This window comes from Pholis gunnellus, assembly GCF_910591455.1.
Source record: "Pholis gunnellus genome assembly, chromosome: 3".
Lineage (NCBI taxonomy): Eukaryota > Metazoa > Chordata > Actinopteri > Perciformes > Pholidae > Pholis > Pholis gunnellus.
Genome location: NC_136529.1, coordinates 21,492,943 through 21,515,871, shown reverse-complemented (window position 1 = coordinate 21,515,871; position 22,929 = coordinate 21,492,943). Strand labels below are relative to the sequence as shown.

The 22,929-nt window shown below is 41.9% G+C and overlaps 1 protein-coding gene across 1 annotated transcript; it reads left to right on the top strand.

The window, feature by feature from the left end:
• Positions 1-2,987: 2,987 nt before the first annotated feature.
• On the top strand, positions 2,988-21,874 carry tafa4b (TAFA chemokine like family member 4b; the record flags this gene model as incomplete). Its single annotated transcript, XM_079186352.1, is given in 5 exon segments — positions 2,988-3,056; positions 3,059-3,069; positions 4,123-4,283; positions 11,403-11,558; positions 21,723-21,874. Coding segments are annotated over 5 exon segments (549 nt in total).
• Between the last annotated feature and the right edge of the window lie 1,055 nt (positions 21,875-22,929).

The following is a 22,929-nucleotide window of genomic DNA, read 5'->3' as shown; positions in this document are numbered from 1 at the left end:
TTTATTGATTTGGCGAGTAGTTGTTGAGAAACCTTGCTCTGACCCAAAGTGTTAAATAGATCGACCTAATGACCAACATCATCATCCTCAGGCGGCGAGTGAGGCTAAATCAATCATAGATTGATGACGGGAGCATCTTGTCACACAATCTGAAACAGAATACATTTATCATTCCTGTTATTTTCAATAACAAAGTCTAATAAACAGCACTTAAGGAAATGCAATTATTCCAATTAGAGATAACTTATTGATTTACGAAAGATAAACCAGGGATAACAACAAAAGCCCGAAGACGGATGCTGCTACGCACTAAACAGGTGGCACAGAGGTTATCAAGTAACGTTGCTGTTTCTATTCTTCACAGAAGCTCAGTCCTATTGAACTCAACTTCCTGTACCGTCCTGACAAATGATGTAATCTGACAAACGGCAGAGTGTCAGTAACATCCCCCGTCATGCAGAAAGTGTCTCACATATTTTTGATGCAGAGCATACACATGTTTCACAATGTGACGGATAAGGTCACAGAGCTTTTATGAACAAGTATCATTTTGCGTTTTCACGTTTTGTGCGCGCATGTTTGTGACCGTGCATGTGCACTCGGAGAGTGCTGGCAGATGATGCTGTTTGGATGCAGGGCACACAGATATATTTGTGGCCGAGGTGGGATTGTCTCATTGCATGTCAATGAGCGCCCGTGTCACTCCTGTGTGATTACTCCAAGGAATGACACAAATCAGCCCTTCAGCCCACAGACAGAGAGAGAGAGAGAGAGAGAGAGAGAGAGAGAGAGAGGGAGAGATGAGGTGGTGACTGGGTTATATAGTAGGAGGGATCATTTTAGAAAGAGCGAGACTTGATGTTCTCAGATAATCTTGAGCATGTCTGTGATCTGTTTGTTAATGTTTGTGCGTGTGTGTGTGTGCGCCTGTCCCTACTGCTGCCAAATCCAACGACTCCTCACAGCAGTGATGACCAGCTGAGCCCCCCACACACACACACACACCTCCGCTTCCTTCAACTGAATGCTCCCAGGGACACTTGAGACTTCTTGGTAACATGGATGTTTTGTGTGAGATTGTGTCTGACATTCATGCGCATCAGCATAGATTGTTGTGTTGTTGTTTGTCTTTTTAAACCTATTTATCACTATGTTTGTATGTGTGAGACCCAGTAGAGGTGACAGCGCCGCTGTGACTGATGAGACGTTTTGTCCCTGACGTCCCAACGAGACTGAGCTGCATCTGGAGACCGCACATACACACACACGCAGACACACGCACTATTGTGCTCTTTTAATGAGTGCATCACTGAACAAAGCTGATAAAAATGCGTGCCATGGTCCAGCCTTTAAAAAGAGAATAAGAAATTTGCTACAGTGCTGCCATGCAGCATGCCTAATCACACTGCACACACAGCACATGCACACTTTCACATACTGTACTGGAATGAAACACACGCACACACACACACACGGGTATACATTATGCATATACATTCTAAATGCACAAATTATACAAATATTATTCATTCCTCTGCAGGATTCCATAACACAAGAATACTCTCAGAATACACAAACAAACACATCCCTTACTTTTTGCCGTGTGTGTGTGTCTGTGCAACATAACATAATATATGATCCATATGTTTAAACAGTTATTTTTTAATTTCCCCACTGCTCCTAAAATTCTTGCTTTTTCATTTTCCAGTCTTTCCTTTCGTCCACTCTTCATTTTCTGCCCTCTCATTATCTCACCTTCTCTGTTTCCCTTCTCAAGATCCTATTTCTTTCTCTCGGACCCGTGTCACTCCTTGATGCAGTTTTTAAAAGGTTACTTATCTTTGCTAATAGACACAAACAATATCCCATTAACTTAATCTCACCTACATTGCCCTGCTAGGTTCTCACTTATGTAGAAAGGTTTGCTTGTTCCTGATGTTTCTCTTCTCGCTCTTTGACTCGTTCGTGGCAGTTGCTGTTAGTTTTCTGCCCACCAGGGGGCAGTGGCACTACACTGATGGCTCAGCGGAGGTATCAGGCTTGGATGAAGCTGACACATTCCCAGGAAGTTTCTGAGCATTGCAGCGGACTGAGCTGCATATCAATGAGTCATGATGAATAATGAAGGTTCCAAGAGGAGATCATTTTGTTATTAATGTGAATCTGTTGTCTTTCATTTAGTTTGCAGAGTTAGTCCTTTTGTAAAGAGAGGTGTGTTGACATACTCGGCGGCGGCATGGTAATTTACTCTGTATGTGTGGTTGTGTGTGTGTGTGTGTGTGTGTCTGTGTGTGCATGAACGAGAGTGAGAAGAAGTGCAGATGCATCAGAAGCTGTCACTCAGCTGTAATTAGGGAGAGTCTCTCCTGCTTTCCTCCGACACTGTTTTAATTTACCTGGCAAACACTGTGCAAATGTACTCACTCTGTGTGTGTGTGTGTGTGTGTGTGTAGAAAGTCCACTTGTGTTTACGGCTTGTTTAATCATCTGATTTGCTGCCGGTTAAGGTTTCAGCTATGAAGCTTTTTCCTGCAAGTTTTTCCTCATGTGCACCCATTTTGGGTTTAAGTTTTATTGTGTTATAAATATTGTTTTAGTGTGTCCATCCGTGTGTGTGTGCTCATGACGGAGAACGAGGGAGTGTGTGTATGAGTGTGAGTGATCTAGAGTGGGGATCACATTCAGCCTGAGGGTAGGTGAGCCTATTGTAAACAATGGATCTAACAGAATCTAGGCCTTCACATCTCTACCCTGTGTGTGTGTGTGTGCGTGTGCGTGTGCGTGTGTGTGTGTGTGTGTGTGTGAGTGTGTGTGTGTGTGTATAGACCTTCATACAAGGCCATTGGAGGCCACTGAGGAACCCCAGGGCAGACTGGCCTCTCTGACCGAGTGTCTTTGTACCTCCTCTCTCCAGGGGCTTCTTCTGTTTGAGGTGAGGAAGAGGAGAAGTAGGAGGAAGAGCAGGAGGGGGGCTAAGGTGCGAGTGAATGCAGCCATGGCCTGTGCACCCTGTCCATAGAGGATCTACTGAGTGGAAGACAGATCAGAGAAGACAGAGACAACCAACAGGTGAGACGGCATCCCGCGCAGATGCACACAAGAACAAACATCTACTGCTGCAACTTATTATTTTAAGTCTTTCTTTTTCTGTAACTGTTCATTGTTTAGTTTATGAAATGTCAGAAAATGATTCAAAAGTCAAGTTGACATCTTCAAATTGCTTGTTTTGTCCAACCAACAGTTTAAAAACCCAAATATAGAGGACCCGTATGGATATAAAAGCAGTAAATATTCACATTTTAGGACCTAGAACCAGCAATTATGCTTGAAAATTAACTTAAATGATTGATTACAACTTCCAAAACGCAATAGAGCTGAAACAATTAGTTGATCAACAGAAAATTAATTAGCAGCTATTTGATAATTTATCGTTTCAGTTATAAGTAACTGTTCACTCGTTCCAGCTGATATCATAAAAGGTAACAGAATATCATTCATTTTTTGAAGGTAGGTCGAACAAATTTAAAGACGTCACTTCTGGCAAAGTCATGTGACGGAGGATTTTCTAATTTTTTTGACATTTTATATACAAACGATGAATCAAGAAAAGAATTAACAGATTGATCAATGATGAAAATATCGATTAGTCGCAGCCCTAACCCACAAATGATCATTTCTGAGCTGAGCCTCATGTTTCTTTGTGACCTGTCATGACTCATAAAGTCAACTTTTTTGTAATTGTCTGCTGCCAGGGGGAAATTGGAGGAGTTAATCCTAATGTGATACTAATAGGCATAAAAGGATGCTGGTAGCATACTGTCGTGGTGCCGCGGGTGAGTTAGCTCTACCCACATAATATGTGTTTGTGCTGGCTGGAAGAATATTTTCCTCAGGTTAATTCTGTTCTCCTGTCATTTTTTCCTTTGACCTTTGCCAGCTCGAATTTTACGTTGTTTCTGCTTGTTTGAGACGCAATATGTTTTGTTTGCTGTGCTCTTCTGCCTAGGTGGGGGGGGGGGGGGGGGTGGGGGGGGATTCTGACCTCTTCTCATGCCCTTTTCCTCCTCCTCTCCCCCCTTTGGCTTCCTCTTTGCCCCTCTCTCTCCTCTTTCCCTCTCTCAGGATGAAACTGTGGGGGAGGTCAGCTTGGCCTGTGCAGGTGGCCTTCCTCGTTGCCTTGGTGATGCTCTGCGTTGACCCGGTGTCCGCTGGCAGCCGTAACCATCGGGGACCGACAGGTACACCAGGTCTTACTCTGAACCCCTCTTCCGACACCACAAGAGGTTAATTACACTGTCACTGCAAAGGTACAACACATGTTCCCCGAGCCCGATGCTGACTGAGTCATCCCGAAACTGGCGGAGGGGGCTGAGCGGGGACAATCTGCTCCGTCCCTCAGTGTGACATAATGTAATCTAGACGAGACCTCGTTTTGGGCTTGGATGCAAACACACCCCTGTTTGAATGATCGAGCCCTTCCAGATACAAATGGCACTTAAGCTGTCAGGAGCTGTCAACACAAATAGATCAGGGCGAGTGTGATCTGATCTCTGCAGACGACCAGCAGTTCAGGGCTGATGCTGTTGTTCTCAAGCGGCTTAATTGTTAGTGATTTAGGGTTGCTATAAAATAGGGTGTGTGAAGAGGCCATGTAGGCTCGTGACTTCTAATCCTCAGGCTACAAATTGTCAGTGCCGACATTAATATTCATAGCTCTGCAGGGCCACCAGTTAACCAAAGCACGACTTCACTTATTCCCTGAGAAATCCATGAAAGAAAAAGACAGAAACCATAGTTGACTTAATTTAATCCCACAAATCTATTCTCTATCCTTAATTTCCATAAGTCATGGAGACAGGCCACCACCCAACCAAAAAATGACCAACACAGTCTTATTAATATTTGATCGGGGCTGGCTACAGGGACAGTTGTGCTGCTGAGTCACAGCATCTTGCGCTTCGACTTCGACTCCCAAGTCACCTCCTCCTGTTCACATTTAATTATGACAATTTCCTTAATTATCTCTTGGTCTCTACACTCTCACTGCTGGTGCTCTGAAAGGTGACCTTTATGTGCCACAGAAATGCTACCAGCATCCAGTCTGTGCAGTGAGTGATGGTATTAGTTTCCTTTTGACGGAGAGGAGGCAGCCTGCTTACGGCAGGGACACTACTAATTGCTGGCCCTGTGTATTGTGAAGGTCAGCATGGGTTCTGCCCCTTTCTTATTTCACTCTCGCTGTGAAACAAAATGACTCGCTCCCAAGTCGTCTGGTGCTTTTTATTCGAGGGTTTTACTCTAATTGGTGGAAGTTAAGGACTTGTGAATACCAACATGGCACACACACACACACACACACACACACACAGACACACACACGCAACGGTTAGAGGCGGAGAAATAATTGGCAGTTCATTATGACTGCTAGATATGTTTTCTGTGTTTTCTACTTAAGTATTTTTACTGCTGATCTGTTGGCAGGTCAGTGAGGCATTTGTTTCTGTACCATTTACTGCCACATGGTGGCTCTAGAGGTCAAAAAATCCTCCTCTGGAAATATGTATTTTTTTCCTTAATCTCAGTCTCATTGGTCCAATGTCATTCTCAGAGCTCTGTCATTTTACAGAAACTCACCTGAAAAACAAATCTATAATGGGACTGGATGGAATGAATGGCAAATAACGAAGCAGACATGATATGACTGACAGCTGTCACTTTAAATAGACGCGGAAAAAATAGCATCTGCTTTCTTGTTTATGTTCTGGCAGCACTCTCATGGGAATAAAATATACAAAATGAGCCAAGTGTCAGATCCATCTTAAAAACATATATAAATAAAAACGTCACAATCTCACAGGAAATAGCTTATCTTACTTATTGTAACACTAAAACATTCAGCACATAAAAATCGTCAACTCATTTTCACGCTTGTACCTCTCACAAATAGTGCAAGGCTGTGTAGAATAACATGAAACCTACTGCCAAACATGCAGTACCAAATACCTTAGCGCACAATGAGATCTCTATTGCTATTCATTTATTCTTTTATTGTATTTCATAACTGTTACACATCAGCAGGTCACACAGTAAATTGCATTCCAGGAGCTGTGAATGTAGTGCAACACAAACAATTATGTACTCCAACCTTGTGTGCCGTTTCTTGAATAAACATCAGACTTAAATGGATTTATTTTACTCTTACAGCTCTGCGCAATATTCTCTTGTATTTGGACAATGAAATGTTCTCATATGCCCTTTTTCTTTTCTTGTTTGAATGCCTGAAATTTGATAATCTGAGACCAGCCGTTCAGTCACTAGCTTGCGGAACTAGTGCGTAGCGAACCAAACCATTTTTCAGCTTCTAGTATCAATTGCTCATCCTTGTTTCAACATACTGTTGATCACACATGAGATCGTAAATCCCCATAAAGACACATTTCTTCGAGTGTTATTGGGCCCTCCTTGGCTCTTGTGAGGAACAACATACCGGCCTCTTTCTGCATGAAAAGTCATACTGTCACACTCATGTGCCTTTTGAATATAAGCAAGCTCTAATGTGCATCCAAGCAGGTGGATTTTTGAGCATTCTGTGCACCAGTCTGTCTGTCATATAAGATGTCTCCTTCCTGAGCAGGTTTTATTGGGGATAGATTTGTTGCGCAGGAGTACTCAGCCGTACCAGCGACCTGTTGTGATAATTAGCATGAAGCCTGTGCGCCTGTTAAACGCTGATAATGTCAGGAGGATTGATGGGCTGCGTATAGGACCAGGGTGAGGAGGAGATGGAGCAAGTTAGGAAAGTGGAGGTCAAAGAGGGCAAATAGAGAAAGAAAGTAAGAAGGGTTGGAATTTTAAACCAAAAAAAAAAGGAGTTTCAGCAAGTGTGTAGTATACGAATATGTTAATTTGTAGTATAAATGATGCGGTAAGATGTTTGACACGATTTCCAACTCTGTTCCACACAGCTGATCACTGTAATCTTGCTCTCTTGAGACCCACCTGTAAGTTCCTACAGAGACGTACAGTATGTCCCCTTCACATTGTCTTTGCCGCCTCCCAACAGATTAGATATCTCGCCTTTCACAGCCGTGGACATGCTTGTCGGGTATTGACGGGGGGAAAGACACAGCTTTTTGATAGATTGCACGATGCTCCTTCTTGCCTGTGTCTGTCAGAATACATCAATCGCCTGGCTAGCCCATCAGTTCAAGGTAGCTTGGTTTGTTGGCTGCCCAGCTACTGTTGCCACCCCCCCCCCCCCCCCCCCCCCCCCGCCACCTTGCCTCCCACCCACCCCACCCTCCCTTTGCCTGCTGCGGGAATAAAAGCATTTAGCCATGCTTGAGAAGTCTTTTCATCTCAGTGTGTGCTGGGCTCTATTACGTTGAGATGGCCATAACAGAATGGTTTAAAGGCAACATTGAGACATTAGATACACTGTTATTGTGTGTATATAGCTGGAGGCTGACTGTTCAACACATGAATCTTAAGCAGATGAGTTGTGAGAGGCTGCAGCGTTCTCTGAACAGAGTGCAGACTGAGAGCGCTCACAGTGAAGCTGCAGTATTTCAGTCTGCACTCTCGCCCACTTTTCTGATGTTTGGGACTTGTTCTGGTTTTGCACGACTATTTCAAATCTTGGTCCAACTTTATGCTGTTCACTCCTGGAACATCTTCTGAAAAATCACTTCTCAGCGACATTTCTTTTTTGTGTGGTATGACAGCTGCTTTTTTACAGGTTAGGATGGCTGCACTGAAACATGGACAGTTTGTTGTAACTAAAACATGAAAATCTAATTTGTACATTCATTTGGAAAACAATTTTGACAACTTCCATTTTTGGCCACGGTAGCTAGGTGTGAGGAATAGCAACAGCGATCTTTCTGTCTGTTGACCCACCACTTTGGTCCAGCTCATCATCAGCATGTTAGCATCGTCAGCGTTGGCATGCTGTGCCTACGCACAGACCTGCTGTCGTGGCTTTAGGCTCCTATAGTCCTTGTTGAATTGAATATGAAATGCTCCAGCCACATCTGTGCATAATCATACAACACAAACAATACATGGAAATATGTTTATTATGCACTAAAATCAAGTCAATTGCACATGTTATTTACGAGTTACTGCCAGGGTATATTATGGCCAATACCTCGGAGGGGGGGGGGGGGGGGGGGGGGGGGGAGCAATCGATGTAGTACTATGAATTGGATGAGACCATGTCCCATGTCTTATGCAAAAAGGGTGGTATGTAAACTTTTTAAGCTTCAAACTCTCATCCGAGTGTATAATTCAAGTCCTCCTCCCATGCCTGTTTGACAGAAAACCATGAGGGGGAGTTGACGTCCTGTATTGTTTTATAGATTTTTGACACAATCCCTTTCCCATTTCTAGAACAGCATTTTTTTGTGGTAAATAGGGAAATGGTAAGTATTTTTAGAAAAACTACACACCTGTAAGTATCCTTAAAAATGTCTCTTCGGAACATTGTGAGAATGTGCCTTCAGGAATGAGCGGTCTTGAGTTCATTTCTCCCACATTGCATGGATTTTGGCTGCAAACTCTGTACGGCTCTAACCTCTATTGATTGGTTACGTACCGTGGATGCTCAAGTGTGTAATTTATAGCAAATGTCGCTCCTTCAAAGATTTACATTTCTGCTTCGAAACAAGCCCACGCTCATAACATTTAGACTACTGAGATTAATTCCTTTACTAGATTGTCTGACTAATGTCTTCAGCATCCATCATGTGTGAAGTGATGTGATGACGTTTCAGAAATATTTTGTCAAATGCAAAAAGCCACATCCGTGTTATATTTTACTCATGATTTTATTTCAATTAATGATATTTTTTTTAAAGCAACGGATCATCAAAGAATGTGTTCCTGCATGCAGTGTTGTGCTGCTCCCTGATTAAGGCCACACAGGCCACATCTGAAACACACTGAAGTAGTTTTGAGTGTCTTTTTAAAAAGGCCATGAAAGAAAGGCTTTTTGAATATTTGCTTGAAAAGCACCTTCAGCTCTCTATTTTTCATTAATCTGTGACTGTAAACCACAAGAAAACCCCAACGGAGGCCCTCCAACCTGGTCACCTCTTATACGTTACACCAGGGGGAATTTAAACCATACCCACTTAAGTTAAATTAGCATACGAAGCTGGACAGACACAAAATAGGAACATAAATGAATTTCAGGTGAGTTTATCTTCCACTGCGCACACACATCTTCACAGCTTTACAGTTCTCAAATACAAACAGGCCCGGCCCAGGTTTGATGTAAGCAATAAAGAGAGGAGACCTGCGAACCCTCTGACCTCATTATGATAGTCGGAGGCGAGCTGCTCTTTCTTCTCTCTGCTGCCTGCGACACTACCTCTCCTCCTCCTCTTCCTTTCTCTCCTTCTTTCTCACTAACAAGCCGCCTATTTGTGAGATGGGGGCAGACAAAGGGCCAGTCTTACCCAGTCACCGCTCAGTACTAACAGTGACTTTCAATACAGATGAATAATAATGAGGGCACGAGTCGGAGTAAAACAAAGGCAATTTGGTTGTGTTTAAATTTGACGTTTAAAAAATAAAAAATGTATTGTTAACTCTGTGCTCTAATTGTGATCATTACGGTTATATTTAACACAATGCTGATAGTTCTTGTCCCATTGAGTTTGGTTCAATTTTATTAAAGTCTAGGTTTTGATCAGCAGGCTATATATTTGTGTGCGCGCGGTGGTTATCCGGCAGCTGCTCCAGCCTCAGGAGAGCTTGAGACAGAGGAGTGAGGGAAATGAAAGTGGAGGGATGATAGCGGAGGGGCGCCCTCAGAGAGCCTGGGATCATTGATGGGGCTCTCTGGAGAAGAGAACAAACAAACTTTAAATCAGAAAGGATGAGAGGGGCCATGGCCTGCAGAAATGGAACCCCTCGACAGAGTGTGTGCGTGCGCTGTGTGTGCGTTGTGTTGGACGCTGTGTGTCTGCCTGCAAAGCGCATTCAGCTGAGCATGAAAAGTTTGGGAGTCTGGGTAAAGTCACGTACATAAATGAAATCTGGGCTTATGGTACAGTATAACCAAGGTTTTTCCAGAGCTGTAAAGAGGCTTATAGGTAGTAATGTCGCCAGCAGGGTTTGCTGTGCTCGGGAAACGGTACCAGAGACTCTCAGGAGTGCACAACAAGGTTTGAGAGGCAAGATAAGGCAGCTGGAATCTGTTCAGAAGCCATAAGCAAAGATTAGATTTAGTAAACATTTTCCCCAACATTTGTGGCCGGCACGTTTTCCTTCAGGAGGCCACAAAGCCCTCTTCCTATGAGCTTTATGTGTTTAATGTCCTTAGTGAAATGTAACATTAGCATAAACCTTATAAAGTGAACACTTCTAAACATGAACATAAGCCTATTCACACATTATGCTCCTAGCATCCTTAACATGTTGTGCTGAATGTCAACAGACATACATGTGGCAGATGTAACGATGATGAAACATAAACTGCTGCACACACGACTGTCCGTGTAGGAAAGCATATCGTTTCAGTAACATTACAAATGTTACAAATGTTACAAATTACACATTCATTTTCTTTCTGGGCAGACAGCTTTGGGTTCAAATTTACTTTAAGTTAAGCGTGCACTTCTGTCCCATTACTGTCAAGAGAATATTATAACGAACCAGACCAGGGTCCCCAGGGAAGTGTGGAGATAATCATGGGAGATTAGACGCTGTTTGTGTGTTGGAGGTGTCAGGTGAAAAGCAATTATCCTCATATAAATTATGGCTTTGAGGATCACACACACAGACACACAAATGCAGAAAAAAACCCTCACACACACACACACAGACAGACATTCTGTACATACACGCCCATACATAAACATACGCAGTGATGGCTAAATGCCAAAAATATATATCCTACCAGTGGCTTGTTCTACCACATAACTTATAATATGTGCATGTCTGTTCTTTGCTTAGATCAAGTGGTTTAATATGTCTGAAAGGAGTCAAAAGAAACTATTATTTTATTAACGTTTCTTTCCCCCTGCACAGAATGACAACAGCGGCGCCTCTGTGTATGAGTTAATGAGGGCACTGTGCTGAGAATAAAAGCAAATCATCACTAAAGAGTGTTTACTTATGAATCAAAGAGTATGAGACTGGAATACATTGAGGAGTTTATACAAAAGTAAATAATTCATCACATTTGTTTAATCCTCAGATAAGCTGCTGGGGTGTACATTTGATTGTTATTTGCAGCACACATTTATTTGAATTGAATGCCAATTCTTTTGCTGCAACAAACCGTCAAAACACCAATAAGCCATCTTTAAAGCCTATGAATTTCTAGCAAATAATCCCACTCACCACATCTTTTCCTCTCTCTTTCTTTCTCTCTCTCTCTTTCTCTCTCTCAGTCTCATACCAGGTGAAGCAGGGGACATGTGAGGTGGTGGCCATCCATCGCTGCTGTAATAAGAATAAGATTGAGGAGCGCTCTCAAACCGTCAAGTGTTCCTGTTTCCCTGGGCAGGTCGCTGGCACCACCAGAACCAGACCCTCCTGTGTGGAAGGTAAACAAACAACAATTCATGTATATTCCAGTGATGCATTGTATTAGCATCCCCCACACTCCAGACATCTCCCAAAGGTGCAAATGTATCCACACAATAAGACATCAACAGTATCGGGTGCCAACATGTGCGTTCCTTATATCAATTTGTTTATGTGTGTGTGTGTGAGTGAGAAAAACTATTCTCAGACGTTGTCATCATATTTTGAAAGTATTATGAAAACCAGCGCTATGGTATTTTGAAGGAGAACTTTTCCGTTGGACAAATCACCTACAATGACTCTATCAGCCAACAGCCTACTGTAAGTCTGGTTGGTCAGCTGCAGATGCACCAAATACAAAAACTGCAGTGCTTGAACCCTTAGTTATTCATTCAATATACCCTTAATATTAAAGCTCCACACTGTATGAAAACATACCGTATATTCTGTTCCAGCCCTTCATTGAAGCAATACAGTCAGGAAATATTCAAACACAAACACTGTGTTTTTCTAGATTAAATGCATTAAATCAAAGAGACATTATTGAGATGTCTCATACATCATTTTATACACATTTCCCCCACAATTCTCTAGCTGGATAATTCTGCTGGAAATGTTTGGTATCCAATTGATCATGACTAGAATTCTGAATTAGGTTTTTGTATGTATGGACATTGCTGCACCGCATGTTTTTGTAATGATTGACGCACTGCCGAATCTCACCGGGTCAAAGAGGCAAATTTATTTTTTCATCATCTTGCATCATTACATTTGCTACATGAATCACCTCACCTAAAACAAATCATTACCCGATTCAGTACGACATAAATAAGTGAGTCCACTGCAGGAAAGATTAATAGGTTGCACTTTATTTTGAATTGCTGCCAGGTTAGATTCCTGTGTGGAAATTGATTTTCTTACGGCACAAAACAGGAGGACACTGCTCTTCTTCTTGCACAAACAGAGCTAACCCTTTTAAAGGTGGTCGAAAACATGAAACGCTGATGGAAAAATAACACCTGGCCTTTCTTGTCCTTCTTAGCAAAGCCACACAGTAAAGAAGCCCACAAGGGGCGAGACAGGGAGAAGACGAACAAACATCAGAAGGAAGAAACAACAAAATATTGTTTAAACACTGAGGGCGAAGAAAATCCGTGGTTTGAAATTGAGACAATGAATACATATCCACCATTCTGATACAAATATGCACTTTTTAAAAGCAGTTAAATCGCTTGTTTTTTCAGTGGATGATGTAAAATTGTGTATCACTTCCCTCCTGGTCCAACAGTTAGTGATTTATCATGTCCCAAGGAGATCATGTAACATGAAAGGTTAAAGTCACTAATGCAGGTAATAGAAGCACAGCCACCAGTGTCTCCTTGCCTCCTTATTCCCCCGTGCTGTATGAAAGGAGAAGCAAATATACGACAGCTGTCGACCAAGACTGCCTCGGCCTCATGACTGGAAATTTAAACTGCAGTTTAAAAGCCCTGATTTTATTTGGGACAGCGTTCCATTTCATATCTAGACGGGCCACTTGAGTACACGACAGATGGGGAGACAGCATTTTCTTCTGATCTCTTTTATACGTCAAGACGTTGAGCACAGGAAGACCACATGCCGCTTTGTGGAGACTAATGGGAAAATCCAAATAAAGAATAATATAATGATAACCCAAGCCTGGGCAGGAGCGATGTTATATGGGTGAAATGAAAAGAAAAAGTATGTTGTTTACGATGTTGAGTCAATAATTAGAAAGCACATGTCAAATGTACACTAGAAAAACGTTATTTTTTGAGGAAATACATCATCCAAGGAATTCTGCTCACACATACACAATAAGCATATGTATTAGTGTGTTTGTGTGTGTGTGTGTGTGTGTTTGTAGTGATGATAGACAGAGGAAAGCTGCGGGTCGTTTTCATAGACCTTTGTTCCACCCATCTGTCCGCTCCGCGAGCTCCTGCCCAGCAAGAAACAAGCAGTGTCACTGACCCCTATCATCCGCAGACGCTCCGCTGAGATCACGAACACACACACACAGTGTCGGCCAACCCCGATCCTATCACGCTGTATTAGCCCCCTACCAGAGCAAAATACATAGTTGTCTCATACGTGAGGAGAGCCAGTGCATCTCCGAAGCACTGGGGTTATTCAAACTGTTAAGGTCAGCCGGGGGGTGGACACTGAATCCACACTCGCACAGAGCTGAATGACTGACAAACCAATACAAATAGAGACTTTGATGAGTTGTGTGGACAGAGATGAAGTGATGCTTGTTCTCAAACTTGATCAGAATTGCAGTTTTTGGTTAGTTTATTTTTGATTAAAATACAGTTTCCAGCACAATGTCATGCTAACGCTGTGAATGAATGACATGGTAATTGTCAAGACGGAACAACAAAACAAAACAAACAACGAATTCACTCTGCCCCAGCTTCAGTTTGTTCACTGCTATTGGCAGACTCAATATAGCACGGTAACGAGAAGAAATTCAATTTATTTAGCTTGATAAATAATCACAAAAGGGTTATTTTCTTTGAGAAATTGTTTGGGTAATGATTTACCTGTTTTGTTTTGTTGAAAGCGGTGTTCCATCATTGTCTGGGGTCCCACAGAGCATTCTGCTGTAAAATAATAATTACTGCGAGATTTTTTGCATCAATTGTTGTTTTTCTTCTGACCTTATTAAACCCAATATGTTGAGAAGTATTTAGTGGTAACATTTCTCTTAACCACAACCTGGGTCTACGTGTTTATTAAAGGTGACAAAACAGCCATAAAGTATTGTAATTACACCAACAATATATATACGTTTTATATCTGTTCGTTTTCACATTTAAATTATGATATCTACATAGTGACGTTGCCTACTTTTGGGGTTTAACTCCCTGTTAGACCTCTTATTCACTAACTGTTATAAAACTCTAATAGAAATCCAAATAGACTTATTTGGGATTTGGGAGAAGTAGTGCTGAATAATGTCAACACCAGTCGCAGATATAGATAACGTAAAATATTTTGTATTTAACTATTTTCTTACAGGTCGGGTCTCAGAGACCCCAAACAAGGGTAATCTATCATGTCATTAATTAAAAATCATGTTTATAAGAAATTCTCCTCAATTACGTTAAAGTCAGGAAGTATCAAGCTGATAAAACAATATTAAATATGTGTTTGTGTTGTTAACAAGGGCCTGGGTCTCCAGGACCCAAAGCCCAACAATTGGGTTGATTCATTTTCATTCATCCTTGTTTTTCATTTTCACTCTAATTGGCCACTTTTGATTCTTAGTTGTACTAGTGAGTCATTTAATTCCTTTCAAATGAAACTAGCATGAGTTTACATTTCAGCGTGAATCACTTCTGACTTCCTGTGATGCAGGCATGTTCTCTGTGTCCAAGCACCTTCCATATTTAGTCACAACTCTCCACACCACTCCCCATCCAGTGTGTTGCTATTCTTGCATGTGGCCAGTAGACGGTGCTTTTCCCATTCAAATGACTAGAGTGCTGCTGGATCATTTCAGCACTATTTTCACCCAATAAAGAGGTAGATTTGTTGTTTAACCTCTTTGATGAGTTCCTAGATGAGAACAATTGCTTGATAATGATAAAATCGGGCAACCATAGCAAAGATGATTGGCTCTGTAATGAAACTTGGGATAAATACGGAATCATGAAGCTTTGCTAACCTCTCAGGAAAGGCTTTGCCTTGGTGCTTTGCTTTTGTTTGTTCACTTTTCCTCAAAGACTTGATATAGTTTGCTAAGAGGATGGAAGGACACTGATGAGAAGCTAATACACTTATTACTACATTATTGCTGTGTTAATGAAAGTCGTTCAACGATGGACTATTTTTGATGGTCTCAGTCACGTTTCCTTCTTTCACCTCCACATTATCTCACAAGCAAAACAGCTTTGTTCTTCCATCACACTGGTCATGAGGTTTTTCCAATTTCCTATTTGGATCTCCCCTCTGAGTCACACCGCCTCTCACTTCCAAAATCCAGTGCTCAGCAACACTTATCTCATGAGTCATGCTTAACCTCTGAGCTCACAGTTACAAAGATTGTCACCTCATCCAACACTGTGCACACACACACACACACACACGCACACGTTCACGCATGCTACTCTCACCTTGTAGGCTTGCGCGCTGTTGGAATGAGACAAACCTCTCTGAGTAGCCACCTTTGTAGAAAAGCTACCGTGTAAATGGAGTTACATTATTGATGCCGGCTGAAAGAGGAGTAAATGGCAGCAGGTCCCATTACCGGCTGCCGCACGGTGGGGCCCATTACCGTGAGACTAACTTTTTCAAGAGAACTTTATTCCTCACAATATTCTTTTCCAGGATTTGTAATCATGAAATAGACTTCTTTTTAAAACAAAATGTTCTATTAGAATCAGTGGAAGGCGGGAAAAGTTAGCGCTGTCAATCGTGAGGTGATTTGGAAAAAGTCTGAATCGGAGTGTAATGAGTTTTTAGAGGAAGAATTGACAATAGATAAAAGAGGTTGATCTGTTTTAGGAATATTCTACAAGAGAAAGGCATTGGGTCCGCTTGTGTGTCTAAGTCTCATTGATTTCCCATTAGGAGAAACAGCTTGTCCGAGTGCAGACAAAATGTGTGTCCACTGTTTGTTTTTGTTTTTTGCTGCTGTAGCATTCAGGATAAATAAAATGTTTTTGTCTCAATTGGGGTTCTGCCAAATGTAGTTAAGCTCACACTGCTGGTTAGGACTGTGTTGGTCGGGGAATGAACGTAAGTCCGTGCCAAGTCCAAAAATAAAACTATCCTCATATAAAGTATGCAGGTTGTTACCCCTTTGCTCAGTTGTTGCACAATATTGTGCACTGGCTGAGAAAGAAATACTCATATTCTGTACTAAATGTCATTAACAGTACAGCAATGTATAAAATAATCTATAAGGAGACTTACATTCTAATCTAATGCTACTCATGTAATGTTACTTATTATTATCAACGCATTTACGTGTAGTGTTGTAGCGGATACATGCGGGGCTAAATGGAAGCACTTTATATACTGCTTGGTATTTTAACCTTTAACAATGCGTCACATTAAATGAAACCCTATACTTTTGTCTGCAAATAGTAACTGCAACAATATGCTCCGAATGTTGAGTAAAAGTGGAAAGTTCCTTGACTAAGAACAACATGCCAACTTGGCATTTGTGTGTCTGAGAGTTTTCTGAGAATCAGTTGAAAGAGGACTTTAAATCATTTAAATGTGTTGGTGGAGAAAGATGGAGCACAGCGACCTGATAAAAACAATGCATGAGTGGATTTACTCATTTGCTGAGGTCTGAAACTAGGTTTCAATAATTGGCAAATCTAGTTTAGTGCTTTAGCACACATCAACCTGCTGTTGTTTACTATAATATCTGCTCTATAATATCACGCTTTGTCATTTTGCCAGTCTGTTCCGGCAGTCTGTAACTGTTCCCTCTGCATCTTTTTCTGACAGTTTTTCCACACCATTTTTTTCCGCTTGTGTTTTCTCGTCATGCATACCTGGATGTGCTGGCATGGCTGTGTGAGCCCTGGCAACAGAGATACAGTGTGTTAGTAAATCATTTTAGAAAGAGATGGATGCCTCTCTCCAACTGCTTTTGCACTCCAGGATCACTGAGTGGAACAGTTACAATGCCTGAGGGTATCCATACCTCTGGGTCCATCCCCAACTTCTTGTGTGTGTGTGTGTGTACATCATATTCCCTTTAAATAGTAATGACCTGGGAGCAAGGGCACGGGGCTGCTTGTGATTGTGCTTTTACGCTTGACACTTACTGCCCAGTGGGGACTACATACATGTACACACACAAAAAACACAAAGGCGTTTCATATGTGCACAACAGGCACGTGCGCACATGCAAAGTAAAAGTAAACTCCCTGTTGCAGCTTGTGTTGCTCCATAGAGTGAGTTCAGGCGGTGCCTTCGTGAAGTATTAATGGGCACTCTAAAAGACACAAGCCTGAGTGCAGTTATTGTATTTGTATGGCCTGCCTTACATCAAACAATGGGATATGTAGCCAGGGAATTCGTATTTTTCTTATTTTAAAGGCTAATCTATTATTCTTCATCATGTGACTTTACATGAAAGGGTTCCAGGTGAAGGAGGTCTCTTTGAACATGAACTCATAGTTGGTGGCGTAATCAATTACATCACATGATGGTAGAGTAAGTGATGCTGATCTAATGCCACAGTTCTTTTGCACCTTTTTTTCCACCCAAAGAAATGTTATTTATCACGTTTTTGTCATGGGGGGGGGGACACACCTGCAGAGGTGGAACACGTCAGGCATTGTCAAGGTGTTGATTGGTAAATAACAAGGCATTGCATACACACAAGTGTCACAATAGTTTAGCAGGCAGGCTTATCTTTGGTCACAGGGGTCATTACTGCCATTTATGTGTTTAGTATTTGACAAAGTCGCAGATTAAACATGTGGCTGTGGAGACCTGCAATTTCAACTTTGTCCACTTGATGTCACAAACATTACAATGACAATTCAGGCGGCATTGCAGGGAGACATGAACAGAGGCTGTGTTTGGATGAATGCTCATCCGGCCAACAAAAATGAAAAGCTGTAACCACGACGGTCAGAAGGTGTGCGTGGCGTTCGTCGGATGTTGCGGGAGATTGACGTGATCAGCAGGAGGAGAGACAGAGCCGTCGGCATCCTCGTAGCCTTATTTAGAGAACCCCAGAGACTCGGCGGGGAACCTGGGGAATAGATTAGCCTCAGTCCCTGGTGTTGCCTAATCACCTGCACCTTAAGCAAAGCTCCGTCTGGAGGTTTGCTCTCAGATGATCCCGCTCTGAAAGTTTGAGAGAGAACTTAAAAGAGAGCCGTTTTGAGAGCAGATAATGAGCCGATAGTAGCTGTGATGAAATGTCTGCCTGAGCTGTAAACCTGTTTAATTAGCATACGCACCTTTTGTGAATTTAAATGTAGATTCTTAATGAGAATGAGGCAATTAGAGCAGATAGGCTGCGAGGTGGTTACACACATTTCTATCTGGAGAATATCAAGAACTTAGGGAAACTTAAAGCAATGATTCATGTTCACACATACTTGCTGAGCATTTTAGTGTAAAGCCATCAATGTCAATCATTGTAAAGCAATTGAGCTAATAATGCTTTTCAAGTATTTTCTGCTCTTCAAGAGTCGGTCAGTGTGACTGTGGATGATTAACAACTCGTGCGTATGAGTCGTGACAGTGTTGGTGAGATGAAGCAGTAAATTGATAAATTAATATTTCAACATCTTGAGAGTTAGATTAGAAGAAGATCTAAGAACAGTCATGACTGTAAAATAAATATAAAGCAAGCGTAGATTAGCATAAAGAATGGAAGCAGTGGGAAACTGCTTTGTTCAAATGTAACAAAACCCCCCTAACTGCACCTCTAAGGCGCACCATTTAACACATTATGTCTAGTTTCTTAATTTGCACAAAGACTGAAGTGTAAAAACGAGAAGTTGTGGTTTCACACATAACACATCCCCCGTAAACCACGATATGTAAATGTTATGTATATGTATGTTACACTTCGTTTTTGTATGAATTTTTCAAACTAGATGTGACTTCTTGATTGGTGAGCTTTAGAGGTGCTGGTGGGTGGACTTTGTTATCCTTCGGACAGAGTCAACCGGCTGCTGGTGGCAGCTTTGTATTTACCGTACAGAGTGGAATTGATCTTCTCATCTTACCGTTGGCAAGGAAGCAAATACGCGTATTTTTTCCAAAAATGTTGAACTTTTGCTTGAAAGTAGAATTCAAGTTACCCAATGCTTTGCTCTCAGAAACAATCGTGCAAAAAAAAGAGACTTTTGCAGTCCACCTGTACAGTAGCTAACCTTGAAGGCACCACAGGGGTGAATCCGACTGGCCCCCACCACCAGTCTCTGCACAGCTACTCAGAGAAAAACATGATCCTCAGAATTAACCACAGCACACACTAAGCACCTCTGTAATCTTTTTATCATTGACCTGTTGAGAACCTGTCTGTGAGTGCTGCCCAAACGTCTGAACTATCCATGACATCACAGGCCTTGAACCGGCACATGTTCATTTTCTGACTTGACGGGCAGGTGCTTATGTGTCGTGCTCGCCTATCACCCCCCCCCCTCCCAGTGTAGCATGAGATAAGCTGCAGGGAACGCTAACTCCATAATAGCACTCACAGGCCATGGCCATTAACGCTCTTGCAGTGCAAAGCACCGTCGTCAACACCATAATGGCCACATTAACGAGCATTACACAGCCATTGGTTTTTAGAACCGTTTACTGCCACTGAGCTCATGCATCATAAGAGTGTGTTCAACATTACGCCCCGTGATAGCTGTGAGTTCTTTTGTGTTGACTTCCTGCGTCTCCCTACATGTCTTCCTGTCTCTGCTGTTGCATTTGTGCTGCCTATTTTCCACTCTGCTTCAGTTCGTTACTCACCTTCCCTCTGTTCTATTTATTTAATCGGCCCCTTTCTCCGTTGAACTCGGTGATGGTCGTCCTCAAACAGCCTCTTTCCTCTCCACCCGTCACTCTCTGCCTCTCGCAGTTCCTCTCGCTGCTCATCTCCACAATACAAAGATGTGTTTTCTTGGTGAACACCTATTCTTAAGCCTTGTCTTCCTCCCTCTCTTTCTCACAGTGACAGTGTTTTTCTTCTTACCTGAGGCTTGAGAGGATTTGTCCGTGTTCTTTGGCATTATGCAATTGAAAGCCCATTTTCCTGCCAATATCACCTCAAATTCTCCCTTTGTCGGAAACTACAGTCACTAGAGATCACAATATCAATCCATCAATCCACCAGTTTAATGAAGTTGGGGAAACTGGTCCACTCTTTTATCCCACCCTGCATTCACACTTGAGACAGGAGGATGGATGGATGATGAGTTAGGAGAGAGGAACTTATTCTCAGCTGTCGGGCTGTCTTCTGTCTAGACAGTGGGTCAGATGATCTGGAAGATATAAGTGTCAGCTGTGAAGACATGAGAAAACTTTGGGTTTTACCACTGGATTAACTGTAGATCTCGCCAAGTTCTGAAGCCGTGTTGTACTATGTACACCAAATCGTCACTTCATTTTAGAAAATAAAGCAATAAAAAGAAAGAATCAAACTCTAGAAGGTCCTTTCCATATTTTGTATTTTTTTTGTGTTTTGCAAGAGCGATGAGTTTCCGAGAGGGCTTTTATGTCTGCAAAAATTATACAATAGATCTCAAACATTAGTCTCTTTTGCTTCAAATGCTCAAGAGAAGGCTGTTTTATAATTGATAGCATTGCTTCATCATAATCCTGTTCTTGCTCTCTGCATTACACAATTGGAATATTGGCTCATTGTCTAAATGTGCCATGTGTTTAGCTGATTATAGAAACAAAAGGGAAGTTCGGCAATGAGCAGTCATTTCATTTCAATTATAGGAGGCGACTCACACATCTGCACAAATGACAAAATACAGAGAAATTCACCTTCGAATCTTATTCAAAGACCTCTGAATGCCCCGTTAAAACATCAGCAGCACAACAGAGCCACATCTGATTGGATTTCTCCAGGATAGTTTAAGGACTTGTACTAGTCTTTGCAGCCTAGGTATGAGATATATATATGTCATATTTCCCCTCTTCTACCTTCTTTCATTTGCGTCTCCTGTGGGTGCCAGGCTCCCCCATTCCGTACAAGCTTTAAGATCCCATGTTGAGGGATTACATTAATCTGATTTAAATGAAAAAAAGGTAACTGCTATACAGTTTAGCTCCTCACACTAATCATATTACAGATGATAAAGTGCACGACTGCTCAGAGATACTGGTGGTTTGAACACAACCACAGTGTTTTGTCACAAGTGCCGTTCCAGCAGTAGGATCAGCACCACGGACAGCACTCGTGGCATTTACATTGTAAAAATATGCTATATGCTCTATACCCTTATTATGGACAATAACAGTACATGTTGGCTGTGGATACCAACTAAATCATTACTGTTCAGTATTACTGCGTTATTGTGTAGGTAATGGCTTGTGTGTTTGTGTTGTAAACACCACCTTATGCTTGCTTTTGTTTGCCATTAACGCAGTGCTCTTCATCATATCATAGGATCTATTCAGTAAGCTGCTGTCTTTCTTTGCATCTGAACCTCCATTTACTGCTCCAGCCTCCATCGTAGCCCAGAAGTGGTGGTGCCAGATGCATCCGTGCATGGACGGAGAGGAGTGTAAGGTCCTGCCTGACCTGACTGGCTGGTCCTGCAGCACTGGCAACAAAGTCAAAACCACCAAGGTGAGAAGAATGACTGTGTGGGTTTGAAGAGTTGTGTAATTTCTGACACTGATCCATTGTATGTACATTTGATGCACATGTCATCTCACACATGCTGCTCCTTTCCTTTCATTTTTGCCTGTTTTATGTGCTTGCGCAGTGTCATCTACATGTTTATCTAGCCGACTCTAATTGCTTCAGAGTCTTTGACAACTTCTAATTTGTAAGCAACAATAAAGCATATAACCTGTGTTCACATCAAGTGTTCACGTCAAAAAGCTTCTTGAGACACATATGATGTCCAGAAAGAATTAATAAATATATGACTGAGCATCTTCCATCTTGACTAATATTTCATGTAGCAAGAATTGACCCTTGATCTTCAATCACGTGGATTTCTTACCTGTGAAACATCTCGCATCAATTAGTGTTTGGTGAACAAACTTTCGACTAGATGACTCTTATTGGTGTTTTTAATTCTGTATCTAACTGTATACGGAAAGAAAGAACTCAGAAGTGCTTACCAAGCAAATTAGAGATACTCTTATAAACAATGGTTGTTTTGATCTTCAAGATGCCCACAAATGAGTGTAATCCAATCTAAGCACTAATTTCACACATCAATAAGAAATTACGAAAAAACAGATACAGAGCTAATCAACAAGCAAGCCCCCCAGTGGGCCTTATTTGCTAATCTGCTGTAACTGTATCTCCTCTGGCGAGGGTGACAATAAACTGATGGAGAAAACACAGGACCTGTTTACACTCTGTACCCCAGACAACCACTGTGTGATGCCATGTAAACTGACGCTATTCAGATGAGATAAATTGATTTAAATGAGAGTCCTTCATGGCCCTTTGTAAGCTGTTGAAGTGTGAAAGTTAATTTGCGGGACTGACTGCTGGGGTGTGTGCATGTACGTGCCAGAGTGCGTGTCGTGGGATGGAGCAGGTGCAGTTTATTTACAGGTGAAATATTAAAAAAAAGAAACATTTGTGAGGGAAGGGGCGCAGGCGCCATAAGAGTAATTGCTCGGGAGGTGGCATAACAGCACAACATCTGTCGCATTCATTAGAATGCATTATGGCTGGTGCCTTCCACA